At 37.5% G+C, this 22,191-nt stretch overlaps 1 protein-coding gene across 1 annotated transcript in view; it reads left to right on the forward strand.

The window, feature by feature from the left end:
- DCDC1 (doublecortin domain containing 1) overlaps positions 1-22,191 on the forward strand; it is a 382,228-nt gene that overhangs the window by 178,010 nt on the left and 182,027 nt on the right. Inside the window, exons 12-14 of the mRNA XM_033119858.1 lie at positions 14,164-14,265; positions 17,497-17,660; positions 20,646-20,771. Coding sequence (XP_032975749.1) covers positions 14,164-14,265; positions 17,497-17,660; positions 20,646-20,771 — 392 coding nt within the window. The remainder of the gene's footprint in view (positions 1-14,163; positions 14,266-17,496; positions 17,661-20,645; positions 20,772-22,191) is intronic.

The following is a 22,191-nucleotide window of genomic DNA, read 5'->3' on the forward strand; positions in this document are numbered from 1 at the left end:
TTGTGTTTGTTTAAGCTCACTGTGCTGTGCAATACAGTAGCCACTAGCCACATGTCATTATTTAAATTAATAAAAAATAATTAAAGTGAAAAATGCAATGCCTCCAGTGCAAAAGCAAAGCCCAGGACTTTGCTGATTTTACCGCTGAAAACCCCACATCCAGGAAACCGTTTAGTCCCAGGCAAATCGGCGTGTTGGCCACCCTAGTCTTGTCTGAGTTCCTTCTTCCTCCTCCGGGGTATTCTTCTTCTTTATGTTTCTTTCCACAGTAAATACTCAACCTCATTTGCTTCTCCTGCCTTTCTCTCCAGTTTCCCCCTTTTTAACATCTAATTTCTGTCAGAGAATAAATTCCTCTTCCTGTATTCCAAGAAACTTGGACATCCGCCCCATCCTCAGGCCTTCATGCCATTTCATTTGAGAATCATCTGGAGATCTTGTAAAAACATCAGTGCCTCCATCTCCAGAGATTTTGATGTAATTGGCCTGGCATACTGAAGGGGGCTCCTACTGACTTGAGAGCTCTGATTATTCAATTTTTAGGAATTTTGTGAGCTAATTGTTAAATACAGTCATTAATAAAAACTAAAATATATAAACTTACAATTAATTAGGTCATATGTAAGACAAAGGTAATAAACACTTTTCACTTCCTTATCATTTTATAACATTTTGTTATTACGTATGCACCTCAAAGTTATTTACGTGTATGCCTTTTGTAGCTATTCAGTGGAAACACTATATATTAGTGTGCTACTGTGCATCTCTTCCAAAGTTTATGTTTAGTGATGGCTTGTTAGAACTTGAAAGTGACCCTAGTCAGAAATTGGCACATGTGGACTTGAGTTACTGTTTTGTTGACTGTCTAGACCAAAGAGTTGGCAAACTATAGGCCGTGGAGCAAATCTGCCTGTTTTTGTAAATGAGGCTTTACTGGTCCAGAGCCACACCTATTTGTTTATGTATTGTCTATGGCTGCTTTCACATTATAATAGCAGAGTTGGGTAGTTGAGGCAGAAACCATATGACTTGGAAAGGCTAAAATATTTACTGTTTGTCCCTTTACAGAAAAGTTTGCTGACTTAGACTAGACTTAAGTAAGTGGTGGAGAAAATGTTTACAATTCAGATTAAATATAAAGGTGTCCAACTGTTGTAGCTGTTACATTGTGAATAGCACAAAAAGTTGAAGTATTCTTCTAGTATATAAAAACTATTATCTGATTTAGCAAAAAATTAAAAAAAAATTTCTCATGTCATTGAATAACAAGAAAAGTCCTACATATGTCTTCCTTGTTTCACTTTTGTCTTATTAACATGGACGGAAATATCAATCACATTCTGGTCATAATTGCATTGTAAAGGCAGGGCTGAGGACCACAGCAGTTATCTAAGCAACTTTTAAAAGCATAACCGATAGCACCTCACAAAGAAATCCTCATTCTTGATTGCTTACCTGCCAAAATTTTCTCTATATTTTTATATCCGTAATGTAGGAAAGGCTAGCTGTAAAATCATTTATTCCAAATTTATGGAAAGGGAAAATTTTCTTTTCAACAGAATCTACAAAATGAATAATTTTGTATATTTAATTTAGTATTTTTATGTTTTTCTCCTCAGGATTTATTTTCAGAGGGGAAATTAGAGAACAAAGAAATAGAAAGCCTTCTGTGGCTGGAATAACTAGACTTGAGTAGTAATAATAAATGAAGTCATATAGGCCTAATGTGCTTGGACCCAGAGCTAGTTTAAATCCTTCTGACGATTTTGTAACTACTTGTGTCACACTGTGTAGGCTGAAATCTGGGGGATGGTTTAAAATTATTGCTAACTTCAAACATTTGAGGCAATATAATCTGAAGGTAAAGTAGGCAGGAACTATATCCAAGAATATAATAATAATGAAAAGGAATGTATTTATAAGCTAACTTTACCTGTGAGGAATTTTAGTTTCTGTAAATCTTACTTCTAAACCTAGTTCTGTTGATTATTAGAATTTTACACAGCAGTCAATAATTTGCTCTGAAAAAGACAGATTTCTATCTTGTGACTAATTTTTTACCTCAGAAAATTGTTAAATACAAGGAGCCTTAATGACTTGTCTCTACTCCTAGTTGTTCAACATCGTCCTCTAGTGGTGGCCACCTTGGGTTGTAGCAGTGAGTCCCGGGGATATAAAAGGGTCCTTGGCCTTTTCCGAGATGGATTTTAAAGATTCCTGCCAACAGTACTATTTTCATTTCAGAGCCTGACATTTTCCTTTCCCTATCATAGCTGGGCTAGGCCTACAGTAAAGGGAACTGTCATTTTATCTCTGCCCTCTTAAAATTTTCCTTTTCCTCTCAGCTCTAATAATATTAATCCTATATTTACATGAAAACTCTCTGATTACCTGCAATACAAACATCCCAAGCCATCTCAAATAAAAAGAGGATTTGTTGAAAGTGTAGAAAGGAATTTTATACACTTGGAAATGAAAATCAGGAAAGATAGCAGAGCAGAGTCTTACAGAAAAGTCATTACTTTTCCATTTTTCTCTTGAAGCCCCATACTCTCTCCTCTTTGCATCTTTCTGAGCTTTTAATTAGTTTTCTTTCTGCAAGTGGCTTTCTTTTTGCTCCTTTGTATGTCCATGGAGGAATATTATGTCCCCTAGCCCTGACCTATAGGTTTAAATGGTAATCATCATCTGACTAGAGCCTTTGTGTCTGCTGGTTCAGATCATTCAAAGAGACAGTCTGTTTGGGCCAATCCAGCCTGGACTAGGTCCCTAACACTAATTCAGCTACCTGTGGCCAGTGAGTGGGAAAAGATCAGTCATGTGCTATAGAGGGCACTTAGGGCTTTCCAGGGATTAGGCTTGAAAGAGAAGTTGGTTGTGGAAGGCCAAAGTGACTGCTCAGTTTCTCATATCAAATTGTATCAACTATTATAGATAAATTATTGTGTATTATTTGTGGTAATGCATTCCCTCTTTTCCCCCTAACCCTCACATTGTTGAGAGTGAGTGTATGTTTGGACTAATGGAAAAGAAACTGGGGTCTGTGGTTTTCTAAACCACTTCTTATATCTGAAATAGCCAGAGAGTAGAGACAAAACTAGATTAGAAGAGTATACCCTAATTATTCAGAATTGCAAATATCTTAGAACTGAGGCGTTTTTCTGTATTCCCTAGGTAAGGAGAAATTGGTAATTCCAACTGAAGAGATATTGAGCAAAGCCCACAGTGGAACGTTCTTTGTTAATTCCAGAATCAGTTCATATCAGTCTCCTGGCCAAACTTTAAGTTCTCACAGGGAGTGGATGAGGTGCTCTACCTTGGAGCACCATCTCTAATGGTTGTCTCTTAAAAGGACACACTCTTTCTATGTTCCACATTGTCTCAGTTCCATTTTTGCAATCACGTGGCATGATACAGTACCAAGTTTAAATGGACATATAAAAGAAAGGACTGAGAACAGCCTAAGTTTGGATGTTCATCCCTGCTGCAGGAAAAGATTTCTTATTGTTTTTCCCTTTAGTAGTCACACTCAGCGTACACCATGCTTTTATGAAGCCCTTCAGGTACCAACTTTTTGGAGCAATTGATTGCTATTCCAAACCTTTTCTTACCCCATATTCTCGGTCACTGCCACCACCCCTAGCCACTGTGAGGACATCTGCTATAGCCATTGACTCAGTGACTTCTGCCTTCCCAGGTCTGTTCTTTCCCTGCAGCTCTTCCTCCTCTCCATCCCCATGGAGATGCTGTCAGAAATGTTAGCGTTTCCCTGGGAGGGCAGGAAAGAAAGGAATGATAGGAAAAGGTATTAGCAAATCTGTAGGGGATGGTGTGTAGAAAAATGAGTAGAAAGGTGGGTGATCTGACAGAGAATTGATGAGCAAGAGTGTGGGAGGTGTGAGTAGGTGGGAGAAAGCATGGGGGGACGAGTGGAAGACGGGTGCAGGAACGTCCTTTCAACTGGAAGTAGAGTAGTGCTTTTCACACACAATTGGTCAATGACGCTCTGTGGGTTGTCTGCCATTTGCTGCCAGTACAGGCAGATCCAGTTTCTGTAGGGCCTAAGGCTTGTAAAATCTGGGGGAGAGGAGCCTCTTTAAAATTAGGCCGAAAGTGGGTATTTATTCAGAATGAGAAAGTACATCACAACACATTAATGAAGACTTGGAGATTCAGATCTTTTCTTCCAAGATCTTTTTTTAGGCAGCTTATCAGATACACTTACATAGAAATACCCTTAATTGCTATTTGGCTCCCCCCCCCTTGCCCCCATGATATTCTCAAGCTCTCAGCAACTTGCAGCACTCTCAGGGGTGAGGAGGTAAGGAAAGGTCCTGAAGCTTTATCTTCTCATGAGTCCACTCTGCCTGCAAGCAAGGGGAATAGGATAGAATTTAGTAACCTGGATAAAAACAAGCTTCAGAGGGCTGTGATTTGGAGGTTTTATAAGTCTTCCTATTTTTATATTGTTTAGTTATAGTGTTTTCTTATAGCATAAAGAAATTTAAGCGTAAAAAAAAAAGAGGTGATGCAGAGATTTGTTTTTTAAAGAATGTCTCTGTTCAGTATCTACTAAATCCTCTGGGTAACAATGTGTCTAAAAATAAACAGTTTTTATTCTCCCAGTGACAGAAAATAAAGATTTTAAGTGAATAGTCCAGTAAATCTAGACATTATCAAATACATGTTGGGACAAAGCATTATGGTAGGTACTGTGGGAAGACGTAGAACACCTTCTCGGCCCTAGCTCAGTATCTTTTTCATAGAACTAGAACAATAGGAGACCTTTAGTAGACGATAGAACTAATGTGGAAGTCTTCCCAACCTTTTATACAACTTCATCATTTGTAGTTTACAGAAAATGGGATAATTTGGTTGATAATGGGAAATTTTTATCCGTAATATTCTGGCCTTTCCGGTGCTTTGGACATTTGAATTTGATCTACCAGTGTGCAAGAGAGTCCTGAAACCATTTGAGATTTGCATTCTATTTTGTGGTCATTTTAAAAAAAATTAACTTCTCTAACCATATGTATTAATAGGAAATTTAAATATTTAGGAATCTATGGAACAATTAAGTGAATAGAAGGAGATAACTGAAGTCAGTTATCCATAAATTGTGGCAAGATTTTTCTGGGAGGGTGGCCTTGTCACTGTTCTGCATGCTTATTATGTCCCTGTTTCCATTGTACATTCCTTGTCTTTCTGTTTAACTACTTTCCCCATGTTTGTAGTTACAACCCCAGAGTTGCTTTGTGATCGCACCTACATTATTTGAGTAAACAGTGGGAAAACAAATTTAGGATATGCTCTAAGTACAAGCAGTAAAACATGCCAACTTGATATTCATTTTCAAAGAAATTGTGGCTCAAGTAACAAAATTGGAATATTTCAAAGTTACTGTTGTGACTTCAAAAGCATGCATTAAATGTTGGGGAAAATGTGATGGAGATAATTAATTTTCATATGTAGATTTTACCGTAGTAGGCAAATGTTGGCCTCATTTTAAAGGCAAAGAAACTTAAGACTCTGTGAATGCCTTCCAGTATGTCATGGGGTAGCTATTAGGTAGGCACTGGAACCTCTGACCTACTCTTCTTCCCAGTGCTCTCTTCCATCTTGCCCCCTTCCCTTCCCTTTACTTCCCCCCTGTGGCCTGTGGGTGTGCGTGTGTGTGTGTGTGTGTGGGGGGGGGGGGGCGGATGCTGGTGTACTCACCCCAGCCTATTTCTTGACAAGCATCTGCAGCCACATGTAAATCTCTGTGTGCAGGAAGATACAGTATTCCTTTCCTAGACCTGCCGAAGGGAAAAACTGTGTCTGTATCAAAGTCAGGGAAGAGCAATTGGTCGGGGCATCAGCTCCCATGCAGAGCTGGTTGTAATGAGACAGGCTTTCCCTGAACAGTCCTGACAGTCTTCAAGGTGCCCAGAGAATTGCCAGGTGGGCAGTCAGCAGGGAAAGTCCACGAGCCAGAGCTGGATTACTGTCCCAGCAGTTACCCAGACTAAATGCAACCACTGAACCTTACTGCTGCAGGCACATACTCTCTCTCTCGGGGAGATTGTCCTTCTCCATAGCAGTTAATTTGTTTTTACCTCTCAATTAGCTTTTTCACAGAGTGTTTGAGATGCCTAAGTCGCTGAGATTCTCTGCCTACATATGCTCCCATCCCCCGGATTACCCACTGACATCTGTGTTAGCCCCACTCACCGTGAATATTATCAAGCATCAGTTCACCATTTGAACATAGATATGAATGCAGATTTTCTAGTAAGTGCAAATGAAGTAATGCATTTGCACCTACTTTAGATTCTGCCTACAGTTCTGATAATGTTTTATGATAAAAATGGATTATTTCTTAAAATAAAAATGTATTACCATAGACAGTAAGCTTTTGTATAGGTATTAGTTACCCAGAGTACTTACTCATATTGGGGGGAAGTTCTTTACAGGCATATCTGGTATATTTAAAAAAAACAACTGAATAGCATTAAAGGCATACTTTATCCAAAGATGAAAATATGATCTCTGAGGCTAACAGTTTGGGAAGTCTGATGATTTGATTCATAATTAACCATATTTGATTCATATTTAACTTTATCTCCCTATAATGTACATTTCCCCTAGTAAAATAGAATTTGGGGTGATGTATGTTTTTCTCATCAAAAAAGCCCTTGCTTTCTATGAGAAGAAATATAATGAATGCAGGAACTTCCAACAATTTTCATTTACCAAGCTCTGGTACATAATATATCAGCTACAGACGGGACCCATATACCTGCTATTTTAATCCCAATTAAATGTAATTTTAGGCACTAAATTAATTTAGACAAAGCGAGATACTTGTTCCATTTATATTTGAAATATTCTCATTTATAGAGGGCTTTTGAAATTACTTAGCTTAGGACATGACATGTCAGTAAATTTAGTTTGCCACTGTCTCCTAGATAATTTTGAACATTTTCATGTAAAACTTAGTGAGAATTGTAATTAGATACAAAGAGAATATTTTTTTCAGAACCATTCACCTTGTTTTGAAATTTTCACTTTATTAATAGACGCAGAAAAATGAGGTGGGGGAGAAGCCCTTTGAAAAAAATTATAACAAAGCAATGAAATAATGCTTAACGGCTAGGAATGCAGGCCCACTCCCAGGGTAACTGAAGCCAGTGAGGGCCTCTCCGTCCTCAGCCTCCCTTGGCTCTTCCTCCACTCTTACCACCAACCCCCAATTCAGGCTGTCAGGTACCTCCGGTTATCATTACCACCTTTTTTTTTTTTTTTTTTTTAAACTTGCTCTTAGGAAATAGGTATGCTACAGGTTCTTTCAAGCTATGACAGTTAAAAAAAATTTTTTTTTCTGAAATCAAACATTTTTCTTGGGATCTACTATATAAAGCAAATGAAAGTAGGATCCATCCTGTTTGAAGCCAGGAAGGTGGCTGGCCCCACAGACTCACTCATCAGGTTCCATCTCCCATTTGGGACCACAGCCCCCACCACCAACCCTACCTACCCCAGGCCCTCTGAGGGATTCCAGACAGCCGAGATTGAAAAATCACAGCTTTAAAGGATCAATAACCAATAAGGCTGAGTATCATTTGTTCTGTGGTGTTTCAGTTATTACAAAGGAGTACATCTCCATCTGAAATTTCAAGTAGTAACAAGTTGGTGGGAGAGACATTTGGGGTCAGAATTTTCTAGCTCACCCCTAAAATCCTACCTCATAGACAGTCACCCACTATTCAGCTAAATGTCTCTGCTGCAACTTACAGAGGAATTTTAAAATGTCTCTTCTAAAATATTTTTTTTTCTTAAGTATGCCTCTTCTGGGTTTTAAAAAATGTTATTTGATTTTTGGTCCTGGTATCATTAATTGATGAAATTTAACAATTGTTATAATAATACATAATTTGTTTTCACTTAAGTGCGTCGTCATTTCCTGGGACAAAATATCCTGGCTCCTTACCTGTTAGATACTATTTAAAGACAGCTCTGTTAGGCATTAAAATACTTTCTGTCATATGTAGTACAAACATACTAATTCATTATTAAACTTTCACCGCTTGAATCCCGTAATTTTAATATTTGCTTTGTGATTATCATCTTATCTAAATATTAAAGTCAGACATATTTACTGTTTGATTGATAATCTGTTATACACTTGAGGAAGTATAGAAAATGTGGATGTTCTAAAAACGATCTTGCAAGTCTGTAACAATGAAAAAACTAACAGTAAATTTATTTGATTCAATGTACATATAACGTTAATTCAGTGAGAGCTGATTTTCTATCTCCAAAGATGACTTTGAATTCTTCTTGGATAAAGATTATTCTAAAGTTAGCCATATATATGGCTAATCAGCTTCGTACATAAGACAAATATTTGAACTCTCGTGTTCTTTGACTTAGGTAAAAAACACGTATAAACAGAGACCAGAATGGTGGGTCCCAGGGTCTGGGGAATAGAGGAAAGGGGGAGATTTTGACCAAAGAGTACAAACTTCCAGTTAGAAGATGAATAAATAAGTTCTGGCATCAAGAGCACAGCATTGGGATATAGTTAGCAATAATGTATTGCATACTTAGAAGTTGTTAAAAGTAGAGCTTACATGTCACCACAAAAAAGAAATGGTAATTGTTATGACACGATAGAGGTATTAGCTAACTCTGGTAATTATTTGCAATATAGAAGGATATCAGATCAACGTGGTGTACACCTTAAACTTACACAATGTCATATGTTAATTATATGTCAATAAAGCTGGAAAAAAAATCATAGGACTTTATTTTGAAAGGTCTCCCTGCCTGGAGCAAGTCACTTAACCTTCTTGAGACGCCCCTGTAAAATCTGGTTTCTTTGAGTATTGAGCAGTTTGATGTGTGTGACAGAGCATGCTGCGCTGTGGGTTCCTGTGTGTGAGTGAGGTACATGCCAGGCCACACTGCTGGGATTCCCTCTGCAGGACGGAGTCACCCTCCCTCCAGTAACCACAGCTACATCCTTCTTAGACAGGTGCCCTTGGTGTAAAGGAGCCGCTTCTCCCAAGATTAGGCCCTCCTTCTGGTGGCAACCTGCATCCAGCATTTCTTTGGTGTGCAGGGTGCAAAGGCACGGCTCCCTGGCCTCAATTCAGAAGCTCTCTCAGGGGCCGTCTCAGCTCTAGAGCTCCCACCAGAGGCCTCTGTTGCAAGTTCATAACAGTTCACCTCCCCCTGCCCAGTGCAGCTTCCTTCATTCCCTCACCATTGTTGCACCTAAAAGCGCTTCCTCCTAAACTTCCTGCAAGTAAATCTTGGCCTCAGAGTCCGCTTCCTAGGGCCCCAATCCAAGCAAAGTGTAAGTTAACCTCATTTCAACATATTTAATTGTATTCACCTGGAATATGCCAAATAGTTTTACATGGCTCTTCTGTGTTCCTTTTCTTCATCGGATCTCCAGGAGTAAATCCTGTTACTGTACAGCCTTCCAACTTTGGGCAGCACGCTGCGGTATCATTTTCCTGTTTCTGCCTCTTAGCAGCATTGCCTCCTGAGGCATTTTGAAGCCTAGGTGCTTGGCCTTCCACTCACGCACAGGAGAGCTTCTGGGGGGGGGGGCGGGTCGGTCCCGCAATTAGGAATTTGGGAACCTGCTGTTCCCCCACAGCTAGCTCTTAACTAGACTCATAACATTAAAGGCTGGATAATGGTACTGAATGAGGCCTGATACAAGTCCTTAAATGGATGTCATACGTGATGCCAGGCAAACTCATCAGAAAAGCACATTAGCTCAAAACTCTCCATTCAGGTCATGTTTCCCCGTACGGTTTAAATGTTGGTCACTGTCTCTATAAAATCTTCACAGTAAATAAAATTCTTTTAGGACTTTAATGACATTTTTACGCCTTCACAAATACCGTACATGAGCAGTTATATTTAGTTTGCTTTATTTATACCCACAGATGCAGGTGTCATGTTTCAGAAATATTAGACTGCCTACAAATTGTACTCCCCAACCCTGCTAATAAACAAATAAACACATAAAAATACCCTGAAATGTACAATAGAAATACGCCTTTCTTACCATGTCCGTTGTTATCTATAAAGTAGAAATATAATACTCTGGTTTGAGCCACTGTCATCCACCCTTCGGATTACCTTTACTCTGCCCCCAGCAGCTGCAATGGTTTTTTAAAAATGTAAGTTAGATCCTGTTAATGCTCTGCTCCAAACCCTCCAGAGTCCCCACTTTACTACAGACCCTTAGCCCTCTGATCTCATTACTTACTCTCGCCATCACTCTGTTCCAGGCACACGACCCTCCTGGTGGTTCCTGGGATATACCTAGTGCATTCCTGTCTCCGTTTCCTTGCTCTAGTGGCTCCTCTCCCTGCAGTCCTCTTCGCCCACCGATCTTCTTAGCTCACTTTCTCACCTCTAAGTCTTCACTTCAGCCTTTCCTGTCTTGAGGGCCTATACTTATCCCTTGCTTCAGATGGTGACCCCCACACCCACCTATATCCCTGGCCTTCCTAATATTTTTTCTTCTTTACAGAGCACTCACCCCCGTTTAACCCCTTCAGAGGCGCATTTATTCTGAAGCTAATGAAACTTAAGCTTCAAGGCCCTTTCCAAAATCCCGAGAGAGGCCCTAGCAACAGGTACACCTGGCCGCATGTTTCTGTAAAATTTGCCAACATAATATATTTTAGCCATCATTGGTTGAGACCTTTGTCTGTTTCCACTCTAACTTCCTATCTGTCAAACTTTCTTTTGCACCAAGTGGTGCTGAAGTTCCTGCAGGCAGTATTGAAATCTGGCTTAGGGGACAGTGAGTTGGGGATACATTGAGTTTGTGCATAGTAGAATGTAATCAGTGGTTTGCAGTCACTTCGCGTATAGTTCAGTTAGCAATAGCCATCCTGGTGTGGGGAGGAGCTTCCAGGAAGACGGCTACTGCCTGCTGGCCGCAGAGTGTATTCCTTTCTGACTGGACTAGAGGACCTGGCTCCAAAAGCATATGGGTGTTGGAGGAAAAACATGGTGTGAAATGAACAAAGCCGACTAATTTGTAGGAAATTCTTCCACATTTTACAGCTCATATATTAAAGAAACCTGGTCAAAATTTCCCCAAATTTGACATCAGTCCTAAAAATGTTTATGAAATGACCAGTAAAATTGTGAAGCCGAGAGAAATTTTTCTAATCGATAATAATTTTTTTTGATTAACCATGCAAGAGGGAAGATGGAATGATCTATCTATTTTCTTTATAGAAAATGCTACAAAATTACCATAGAAAGAGGGGATCAAAGACAATTCAGCCAAAATATGTGCTTTGGTTAGCTAATTAATGAACATATTTTGTGACTTTTTCTGGGTTTTGTAATGTTTTTACTATGTGTGAGCCTTTGAATATGGGTAAATTTTAGTGATTTCTTGCCTCATTTTAAATGAATATTTTGTACCTAGTTTTACATTTGTAATTTTACATTCTTTTTGTAGAAGAAGGCCCACCAATTTGTATGAACTTCAGGCCTCACAAAACCTGGTTGTGCCCTGACCATACTATATGATTGATTTATTTGTTCTTTTTCTCAAGAGCAGGAATCTTAGTTCACTGGTATATCTGAAGCACCTGAGCACTGCTTGGCACATGCTATACACTCAATAAATATTTGATGAATGAATGAATCCATTAAGAACATTAAAATGAAACATTGATATTAATCTTGCTCCAAGAAATATCAATATTGACATGAATGAAAGTAAAAGACTAGTTTATGGCAAACACTCCTCCTTAAAACTCTATACTTTGTATAAGAGTATAGAAGTCAATTTCTATTTGTAGGTATTTTCTTCTGTAGTCATTAGCTACCATGTTTGTCAAGAGGACCTAGATCTTTTTTTTTTTTTTTTTTTTTTAAAGTTCTATTACCTTACTCCTTGGGACCCAAGACTAGCCTCAGCGGGCTTTTTGCATCATCCCACTCCAAGGGTGAGAATTTAATTTTAGAACTGTAGGGAGGTGAGGCCACGCAGAGAGCCACTGGGAAGCCAATATAGTAGTTGGTTTTTCTTAAGTCAAGGATCAGGCAGCAGGAAAATAAAAGCAGACTTTTTTTTCCCCCTATATCTAGTCAATCATAGGGAAACTCTTTAGAGAGTCATCTTTGTTTAGCCATGGACAACAGAAATGAAAATATTTGTAATGCAAAGGAAGAAAATAATAAATATAATACTTGGATTTTTTTTAAAATGGGCATACTAATATAGACCTTAAAAACCAGAGCAGGGCCTTAAGAAAAGAAGAATTTCATAGGATTTCAACTTGGGGAATTTTAATTTTTTTTAGAAATATAGAAAAACAAACAAGCAAACTGAAGGACTAGTGGAGGGCAGACTTCTTTCACTGAAATTTGTATTTGGACTTTTACTTAAGCACTAAAACACCTCTTTTTTTTTTTTTTTTTTAGTGTACTTTTCTAGACATAGAAGGGAAGACATTAGCAGCAGTGAGGAAAGCTAGTGATACTCTTAGGTGTTGACCAAGTCCTATTTGCTTTCTCAGTTGGGCAGTTAGCACTCACACTCTTTTTTTCTAGAATATAATTTGCTGTACTGTGATTTCACTTCTTTCAAGTCTTGACAAAGGAACATCAATAAGTTCCTCAAACTGAGTTTTTGTCAACACTAACCTTGTAGAATGCATGCTGCTTAGAGTTTTGACTGTCATCGCAAAATGTCTCTGTTGTTTCATAAGAATTTTGTTCCAGACTGGGGCCCTGAAGAGACTGTTGGGATGCACAGGCCACAGTTGGGTTTAGAAAGTTCCTTGCAAAAGTAGATGGATTTCTTGTTCAGAATTGTATCTTTACTCAAAAAAGAGATTAAAACAATTCCCGGTAGCAAAAGATACTTCAGGGTGTAGAATGTCAGTGTACTAAGGCTGACAGCTGCACCACCTCCACTGCAATGTCAGTGCGATGAAGAGCACCGAGTAGAGAAAAACCCACAATTCTTGAACACTATTACTCTTTTTTTTTTTTCTTTTTAATCTCCCTTGTTTAGGTCTAAAGCCCGAAGAAGTGCTATTGGTGCACATTATTTCCCAAACCAGGTTAGAATGAATTAAATAACTTTCAAACTGTCTCAAAAGTAAAACAGATAATTGCTTTTTTTCCCCTTCTTTTTAAATAAGGTATTCTCCCAAATTCTCTTCTCTGGAAATAGTGCTAGAAATAAGTAAAATGGCTACCTTGATGTGATAGGTGTATCAGAAAGGGAAGAAAAAAACTTTTGAGAAAAAATTAAATAAAAGGCAAGGATTTAAATTATTCATCAGGCCTCTCTCGGTTTGCTCCCTTTCTTGCCTGGTGAATGGCACCACCTACATGGGTCGTCACTCTAGCTCAGCCTTCTTTGAGACTAGATTATTGACTAGATTATTCGAGACCAGAATGTTTTCTAGCATTCCCTACCCCCCAGGAAGTGTTACATAATGCAGTGTTATGAATTTTATCTCTGTTGTCAACAACTTGTTGCATATAAGCACTTAAAATGGATAGTTTCCATCATACTATTATGTCAGGTTGAGTTTCCTTTTAGTGAGTCAAAAGATGAGCTGAACACTGCTTCATTTTAAATATAAATCAAACATTCCATAATGCGTGGCATTTAGTTTTTCAAACATTCCATAATGCGTGGCATTATGTTTTTCAAACATTCCATAATGTGTGGCATAAATCAAACATTCCATAATGTGTGGCATTATGTTTTTCAAGAAGAATGAGATGAGCTAGATAGTTGGTCACCAGCTGACCTTTCTCCGATGCTTGCCACATGTAAGCATCCAGTGTAGTCAGTGATTCTTCCTTTAATGCCCACATTTCCTTCTATGTAAAGATTGTAGGGAGGGCTACTCAGGTTAAAGACACTGAAACCACAAGGAGAAACGAAGGACATTCTACTATTCTAGTTCTGTTGATTTTCATTGCCAGTTACTTGCATGTGTTCATGCAGGCAGTCGTTGCTTTGCACGGTTTCCACATGCATGACTTTCAGTCGAAACCACACTGTGCAAAGCCAGGACTGTTTGTATTTATATGCATATGTATGAATATATGTATGCATGTGTGTGCAGGTGTTTATTTTTAATTTTGAATGCACTTATTTTTCAGATATTTGAAAATGGTAAAGACACTGGAGCGATCTCTGTTTGGATCAGTGAAAAAGATCTGGGGTTTAATAACCCAACTCAAACTGGCGATATGATGGAAAGGGTGAGTTTACTGACCATTTATTTATGACTATAAGTGTCTTACAAGTTACTGGTAGTTAATTTAGACAATTATTAGGTTGGTGCAAAAGTAATTGCGGTTTAAAAGGTTAAAAAAAAAATTTCAAAAACCGCAAATACTTTTGCACCAATCTAATAAACCTTTAAAGCTATTTAGAGAAGATCAATCATTTGCTGATCTGTAAAGATTGATAGCCTCAAGCTTGACTTCTGAATTCTTTAGGCTCTCAGTTGTGGTTTCGTATTAATTCCAGGCCTCTTATTTAACATCGTAACCTTCGTTATGCTTGTGTTTGGAAATCTGCCTACAATGGACTCTGGGATTGCCTCCTTCTTTACTTTGAAAAGAAATGACATGATAGTCAGTGGACGGTATGTTCAGGGTCTAGGGTATTTCCAAGCCCTAGACTCTGAGCGAATAACAGGCAGCCTTGGTCTTCTCCTATGCTCGCTGTGAGCAACTCCATGTGGCTTATCTTAGGCACTCTTACCTTTGCCTATTTCCCAGACAATTGGAATGTTTTTCAGGCCCAATCAATATGTTCAGGGTCTATATTTTGGGTCTTTGTCTTGCATAAAAAGGCACTGAATACCCTGTGGTTTACAGATTGGGGTTAAGCACCCCAGCACACACCAATGTTTTGAGCTCGGTTGCTAGGCTTTTGTAGAGAAACTTGCTCCTCCTAACCCCCCCTGACCACTTTTCAGCACCTTCAGACTTGTGTCTCCCTGTTGGCATCTATTATCTAGGCTTTCGAGACAGTCACAGAAGTTGCGTAGAATTACTTGACTCTTAACTGATCACTAGCTGGGCCCACAAAAGGTGGGAAATACTACCTAGATTGATTAGTGAAAGCAGGATCAAGAGCCCTGGCTGCTTTCTTTTTACCATCAAATCCATGACTATACAAATCACTGTGATACAAAAGACTTTCTGGAATATTCTACTTGTGTTCCCTCTTTTCTACATTAGAACGTCTTACTTTTTTGTTCACATTAAAATCGAAGATGGCATTTGTATTATTTTATACAGGAAGATATTATTCTGTAGAAAGTTTTTGTGTTGGCTTATGGCACAGTGAAAATTGATCTATTCTTTGCTTCTATATGCAAGTAAATTTGGGGGGATAAATTGAATCAGGGGCTTTATAAAGCTCTTTGGGAGATCCGTTGTGACACCCAAGGATGTCTCTTCCCTTGGTGCACACTTGTCTCAGTCCCTAGCCTAAGATGTTGCACACTCTTCTCAGGTCCCTGAACAAATTCTGATCCTATAAGGGCCTGGTGATAACAGCTTTAAAGATAAACGGGTGAAGATTCTCACAATGTTTGGTCACCATAGCCCATCCCTAACCAATGACCTAGAGATGAAAGGCATTGAGGCCCTTACCTCCCGTAGGCTGTCAGATTCTCATCTTTGAACACCTAAAATGCAGTCTGTCACTGAGTTGAGAAAATAGAGATTGCAGTGCTACTCCTGTGAAAGTAAATTTGGTTAAGTGGTCAGGTGTTCATATTCCTTCTCTACCACACATTCCTGTTCTTTGTGTAGACATTTCTCCCCTCGATTAGACTTAAATCTTTTATATCTTTCACCTTCACAAAAAAGGTGATGCCTGTAAAGCAAAATCACTGTGGTTTAAAAAATGATCAGCATTACATGTCTCCTAAAATAATAGCAAAGCAACAAAAAATAAGCCCAACGGCTGAGAACACACAGACATAAATGTAGGGCTTTGTCAATACAATCTGTGGATTGCAAAACATGTTTGTGGTTGTAATGGAGGAAACAAAACAAAACAACACAGATTTTTTTACTAGTCTAACACCTTTGCTTATTATACTCCTAAAGAGAGTAGTAATTATTTTTAATATTCAAAGGACTTGGCTATGCTGGATGAGAAGTTTTAACTTTAATGAAATAAAAAATGTGTATCATCATTTTCAGCCTTTCTTATGCTCAAGGCTATAAAAAGTCTGGTCCGTGCAGAGCTGATGAAATTGGAGATGTGATTATTTATCTCTAGTGAGGACAAAACCTATGTCTTAGGTGTTTTACAAATATTGTTGCTGGTCAAAGAAAATATTTTACATGGTTAGGAGTTTACAGTCAATAGGGGAGATATATGGCAGGAGAGCAACTTCCTCTTGTTTCCGCTGAGCCTCGGCATTTAGCACTTCTCAATATACCTTCAATAGGAATTAATAGAAGGAACGAAAAAGGCGCCCTGAACAGCAGTTAGGCAAGAAGAGGCCACAACTATATCCGCATCCCTGCCGAGATTACAGAGTAACCAGAAATTGAGAGACACAAGAACTGACAAGGGAGAGAAGAAAAGGAAGCCTGTGACAGAGTGATGGATCATGGGGGGCACAGCGCAGGAAAGAGCTGAGGCCTAAACACTCAAACAAAGGGCTAAAAATCACAAAAAGTCTTTTAAAATTCTATATGCAGCACTGTTCAGCTGGATTTACCTTCATTTGAAATATGCCTTAAATTAGAAATATTTTGATAATTTAGAGAGCCCATGTACATGTGAGATAGGAACCAACACTGGCAATGCTATTATTTAAAATATGAGGTGACAGCATTTCATATTTCACACTCCAATTATGTCTTATTCTCAACTTGAAAACATTGATTATTGAAGCTGCTCACAAGCGTTTGCAGGGCTCTTAATTAAAATACATCCAGGCAGAGTTCTCCGAAGTGAACCAACATAGGCTGAAAGTCATCTTTATCTTTACAATCCTGTAAGCGGTGAATTGTTCTACCATTGGTTATCACAGGTTAGCTGGGGACGGGGGAGATTGCTGAATGTAAAACTCGAACATGCTCTGGAAAGACCCTAACAAAATGTGTAGCTCCGACAAGAAAAGCATCACCCATATCAAAGAGGGCTGTTACCGTGTGCAGAAGCTGAATGCTCTTTCCGTACGACTGTCACATCTGCTTTCAGTCCTCGTGCCAAAGGGTCAGAGCTCAATCACAAGCTTGTGGCACCCCCTGCTGGTTAAAAGCCCATGCTCATTTTGTTCCTTTAGCCTGAGCTAAACATTGCCATCATTTCACACTTCTTTTAACATTCTATATGAATTTAATTATCATTTGTTTGGACTTTATTTGTTACAGAGTAGAGACAGTTTATTACAGATGTGCACATTTTTATGATATTTCTTCTTCTTCTTTTTAATCATTTCCCCCCACCACCAGTTACTTTTCAAGATTCATCAAAGGCTTCAAGGATCTTCCATCAACCCACCAGGCCTTAATTTTTCTTCAGCCCGGCTTTTCAATGAGCATGGTCAAGAAATTAAGAATCCACTTTTGCTGAAGAATGAGCAAAAGATTTGGGTCTCTTATGGTAAAGCATACAGGTAGGAGAGAGGTGTTTAGTCTCTGTCTGTCCTCAATCTTCCCAGGGGCAAACTAATTTAAAAGGAGTGTTGAGAAACCAGGTCACACCCTTTATGAATTTTTATTTTAATTTTGAATTCAAATAACATTTCAGAGCATTTTTTCGTGAGGTAGTATTGTTTGTGGGATATGACATCCCTCTCTCTCTCTCTGACTTTCTGTCTTAATGCCTTGTCATAGTTCTTGAAGTCTGCCTGTCAGCACAGCAAGCGGGATTGTTCATGTCTGAGTAGTCACCTTAATGACAGCAGATGGAAACACCACAGGGGGCCCAAGCCCATCACACTGTCATCGTCGCACACTGCCCTGACCTGCTTCCACTCCTCTATTTTTTTGTCCCTTTTTAAAGGAGAAATGGATGGTAATTGAAAAGGATCTTAAGCAAGATTTATGAATCTGTAGACAACATGATTCCCCACTATCTCTCTATGTTTTCACAAATAAAGTCTTAACCTTTTAAGCACCAGTGACAGGACAGCTAAAGATAAATTGGTAAAAGCTTGTAAGCCCTATCCTATCAAAGTTGTATTCCTCAAAAGCGCCTTCTATTATCCCACAATAATTACTGGTTATTGCTGAGCATGGTGTAAATTTTTTTGTAGATTGGTAAATTCCTGCATAAAATTATCTGTGTTTCTGAGAAACGAAAAGGGCTGCAGTCTATAGGCACTGATGAGCTGGGCTGTTGTGTGGAGCATCTTGAAAATTTATGTATATTTTGACAGAACCCATACAGAGGAACTTTGAAACACACTTTTCTGCTTATTTTTATTTTTTTTTAAAGCTCTCTTTATTTATCTGTAGAACAGAATAGAGGAAATAGGGGGAAATAATTTTGCTTATAGAGTATAATTGATCAGATATTAATTCTAATGAAAATAGCATAGAAAGAACTAGGAGCTGACCAATGCTATAGATGCGAATAGTCAAAATTTCAAATACTGAAACAAATCTACTGGGGTATCCATGAAGGTTTTGGAAAAAGTTGGTAGGATTAGTTGTGGCTAGTGTGTTGCAAAATTCTATTTCATCCTCCCCATAGAGTAAAATTAAAATGCTTAATAATTTCTTACGCTGTGTAATTTATAGAATTAAAAACTTCTGTGAGAAATGGTGTTTTATTCCCATAGGGAGATTTCAAAATATAATTTAATTGCATTGTGAGAACTGTTTTTATACCAATAAAAACACTGATGAATTTTAAAGTGGCAAAAATTCGTTAATAATTCAGCAAGCTCTTTCAATAACAAGGAGAGACATTGATAAAATGTGTATCTAATAATTTCTTCTTAAATATCATTGTTAAACTAATTGACTGATTTTGATGTTTTTAATGATGTTTGCTATAATACTTTCTTTTAATAAGATCAAGCACTTGTTCTTGGTTAATTGGATCATATTTGTAGAATAACTAATGAAATACTAAGTATCTGAAATATTCCAAAATCTACTGAGGATTGTAGCTGGAGGAATTCATAAGTGTGTATATCATTGTTATTTTAATAGGATCATGTATTTTTTTTCCTGGTGTTGAATCCAATATGAAGCTCTAGGAAACCATTATAGCAGTTTGCTACTATCAGAATTTCTAAAGTTTATGTCGCAAAAGTTATTTCCACCTTGTTTAAAATATATTGAGACAATGTGCAATCTGTGCTAAGCAAATGATATTCATTTTCATGGAGTAATTTTAACATGTCTAATATACACAGATACAGGGGAGGGGGTCAGGTTACTCATTGAAAGCGATGATTTTGCCAATATCTGCTGCTATTTTGAGTCCTTTAATTATGTTTTCCCAATTTTTATTTTTAAAAATATCCAATCTACAGAACAGTTGAAAGAATAGTACAAAGAACACCTATATATCCTTCACCTAGGTTCACCAATTAAAAGAGTTTGCCACATTTATTTTACCTCTTTTCTATCTCCTTCTCTCTCTTTTGAGTGTTTTGAAATTAATTTCAGTCAGTCATTAAAGTTTTACTCCTAAATGCTTCAGGTCAGGTCACTGAAGAATAGGATGTTCTTCTGTAACACATTGTAATATCGAACACAGCCAACAATAATGTAACATCACCTAATATACAAGTTATATTCAAACTACCCAAAATGTGCTTTGGAGATTTTGTCATTCAGTATCCAAATAAGCTTTATGTATTGCATTTAATTATTTTCTTTAGTTTTCTTTAATCTAGAATATTTCCCCACCTTTTGTTTTGCATGACATTGATTTTTTTTTTTTTAAGAGTTCAGTCACTTTTCTTGTAGAATGTCCCACATTCTGGATTTGTCTGTTTCCTCATGATTAGATTCAGTTTAAATATTTCGACAATACTACGCAGATGATGTGGTTAAGTCCTACAATTATAAAGTTCAATAGCAAGTCTGTCACCAATTTAGAATAAAAAATGGTTCATATATGACATGATGGCTATTCTTCTTATTCAAGATCTATTTTCCATTTGGTTTTAATTCTCACATAATTAAATTAACCTAAAACAGTGTACTTAAAAGTATATGATATGAAAAAGTAAATCAGCATAGCATTTAGTAAACCCACAACAATGGTTTTTGCTAAATACGAAGAATTCATTTAATTATCAGGTCCAAAGATTATTATGGGTGCATTGTAATTATACATCGATGAACATCATGCAGTTGTAGTTATCCATGATAGAGTTTTGAAAAAATGGACATTATATGAATAATTGGTTGTTTTTCTCAACTAAATTCTTCGCTTTTGTTATTGAAATTATTTTTTAAAGTATGTGTTGCAACTATTCCTGGCATATTATAAATCAGCCAAATAAACTAAAATGTGCTTTTCAAGATTTCTGGATTTTATTAAACACTAATATTGCATGCTTTATTATTTTTTTGTGCTCAAATCTCAGTGTTTGTATAATTTTGCAAATAGCTTAGATTTTTTTTTCATTTTTCAGATCTCCACTAACCCCTGTTTTGAATTTGACCTTTGACCGGATGACAGCATTTGCCAGAGATGGCATTACAGTTGCATATAAAACCTTCTTGGATCCTAATGCTGTTCTGCTTCCTGGATGTGACAAGTAAATTAACATGTGCTTGGTTAAAGCAATCTGAATCACCTAAATTCCAATTTCCCAGAGTGAGAAATTGAAACACTAGAAGATGTTCTTTGAATTGTCTTAAATAAGCAATTATTTATTTTATTGACTTACTTCATGATATAATGAACTCTAGTGCCTAAAAGACTTATCATTAACTTTCCTTGAGTTTAAAAAAAAACACATGGGGCAATGAGCAGACTATAGTTTCTGCTTTGCAGAGATAAGAATTGTATTTGAAATATGAAAAGTGTTTTTAGTGGATGTTTCTAAATTCATAGTTTTGAATGGAATCACTAAAATATTAAAGAATATGGTTACTCGTGAGTGTTCATATTTAAGGATCTCATTTGATGATGATAAATTGAAACAAAAGCAGTGTGCTGGAGGCTTGGTGGGATAGTGAGGAAAAAAGCAGGACTTACGGGATCTGGACACACTTGTGATTGTCCACGAGCAGATTGGTGTCAGTTTCTCATATGTAATAATAAAATACCCAGCATTTACTTAGTGTTGACCATAGACCAGGCACAATTCTAAATGCATTGGGTAAGAACCTATGTAATCCTCAAAACAATTATTTTAATTGCATCATTTCCTATTATCCTATTATTACTCCATTTTATAAAGACAGAAACCGAGGCACAGAAGGGCAAAATAATTTGCCCAGACACTTAACCGGTACAAGGTAGAGCCAAGATTCTAACCCAGATTGTTTTTCTTAAGAACTAAGGGTTTAACCACTATCCTGCACTGTCCAATAGAACTTTCTTTGATAATGGAAACAATATTTTGTGACTGTTGAGCATTTGAAATGTGCCTAATGTGACAAAGGAACTGAATTTTTAATTTTGTTTAAATTAAATGAATTTTAATTTAAATAAGAATACGTGGCTAATGGCTACTGTATTGGACATTGCGGCACGATACTGATACTATGTTGGATTAGGTGGTCTATCTCTAAGGCCCTACCTAGCTTTAAATTTTGTAATTTAACAAATTACAATTTTCCTTAAGATACAGGTGAAAAGACTGAAGTAGAGGACAGATCCAGAGAATGAAAAGCAGTCTGATGAGGTCACTCAGTTTAGCTAGTGTCAACCTATTGCTTAATATGTCTAGAAAGACAAACTCTTTGGTCTTCCTGGATAGTTATTTAACAACAACTCTATCCCCCAATGACTGTGTGTCACTTTCCAAGCGAGATTTGAATCTGTTTTATCCTGTTTTTTCTTTATATATAAAAAATAGCTCATCAGCATTTTTTATAGGCATTTCCATTTATGAGTTTTATTCCATGTGCAATAATCTTTCCCCAAGCTGTTAAATTTGCCTAGACCCTTTCCCTTCAATTTTTAGCTAGCAGTTTAATTTTAAATTCATGTATTCCTTCTTAATTTCA

Source organism: Rhinolophus ferrumequinum, chromosome 11 (assembly GCF_004115265.2).
Source record: "Rhinolophus ferrumequinum isolate MPI-CBG mRhiFer1 chromosome 11, mRhiFer1_v1.p, whole genome shotgun sequence".
In the NCBI taxonomy this organism is placed as follows: domain Eukaryota; kingdom Metazoa; phylum Chordata; class Mammalia; order Chiroptera; family Rhinolophidae; genus Rhinolophus; species Rhinolophus ferrumequinum.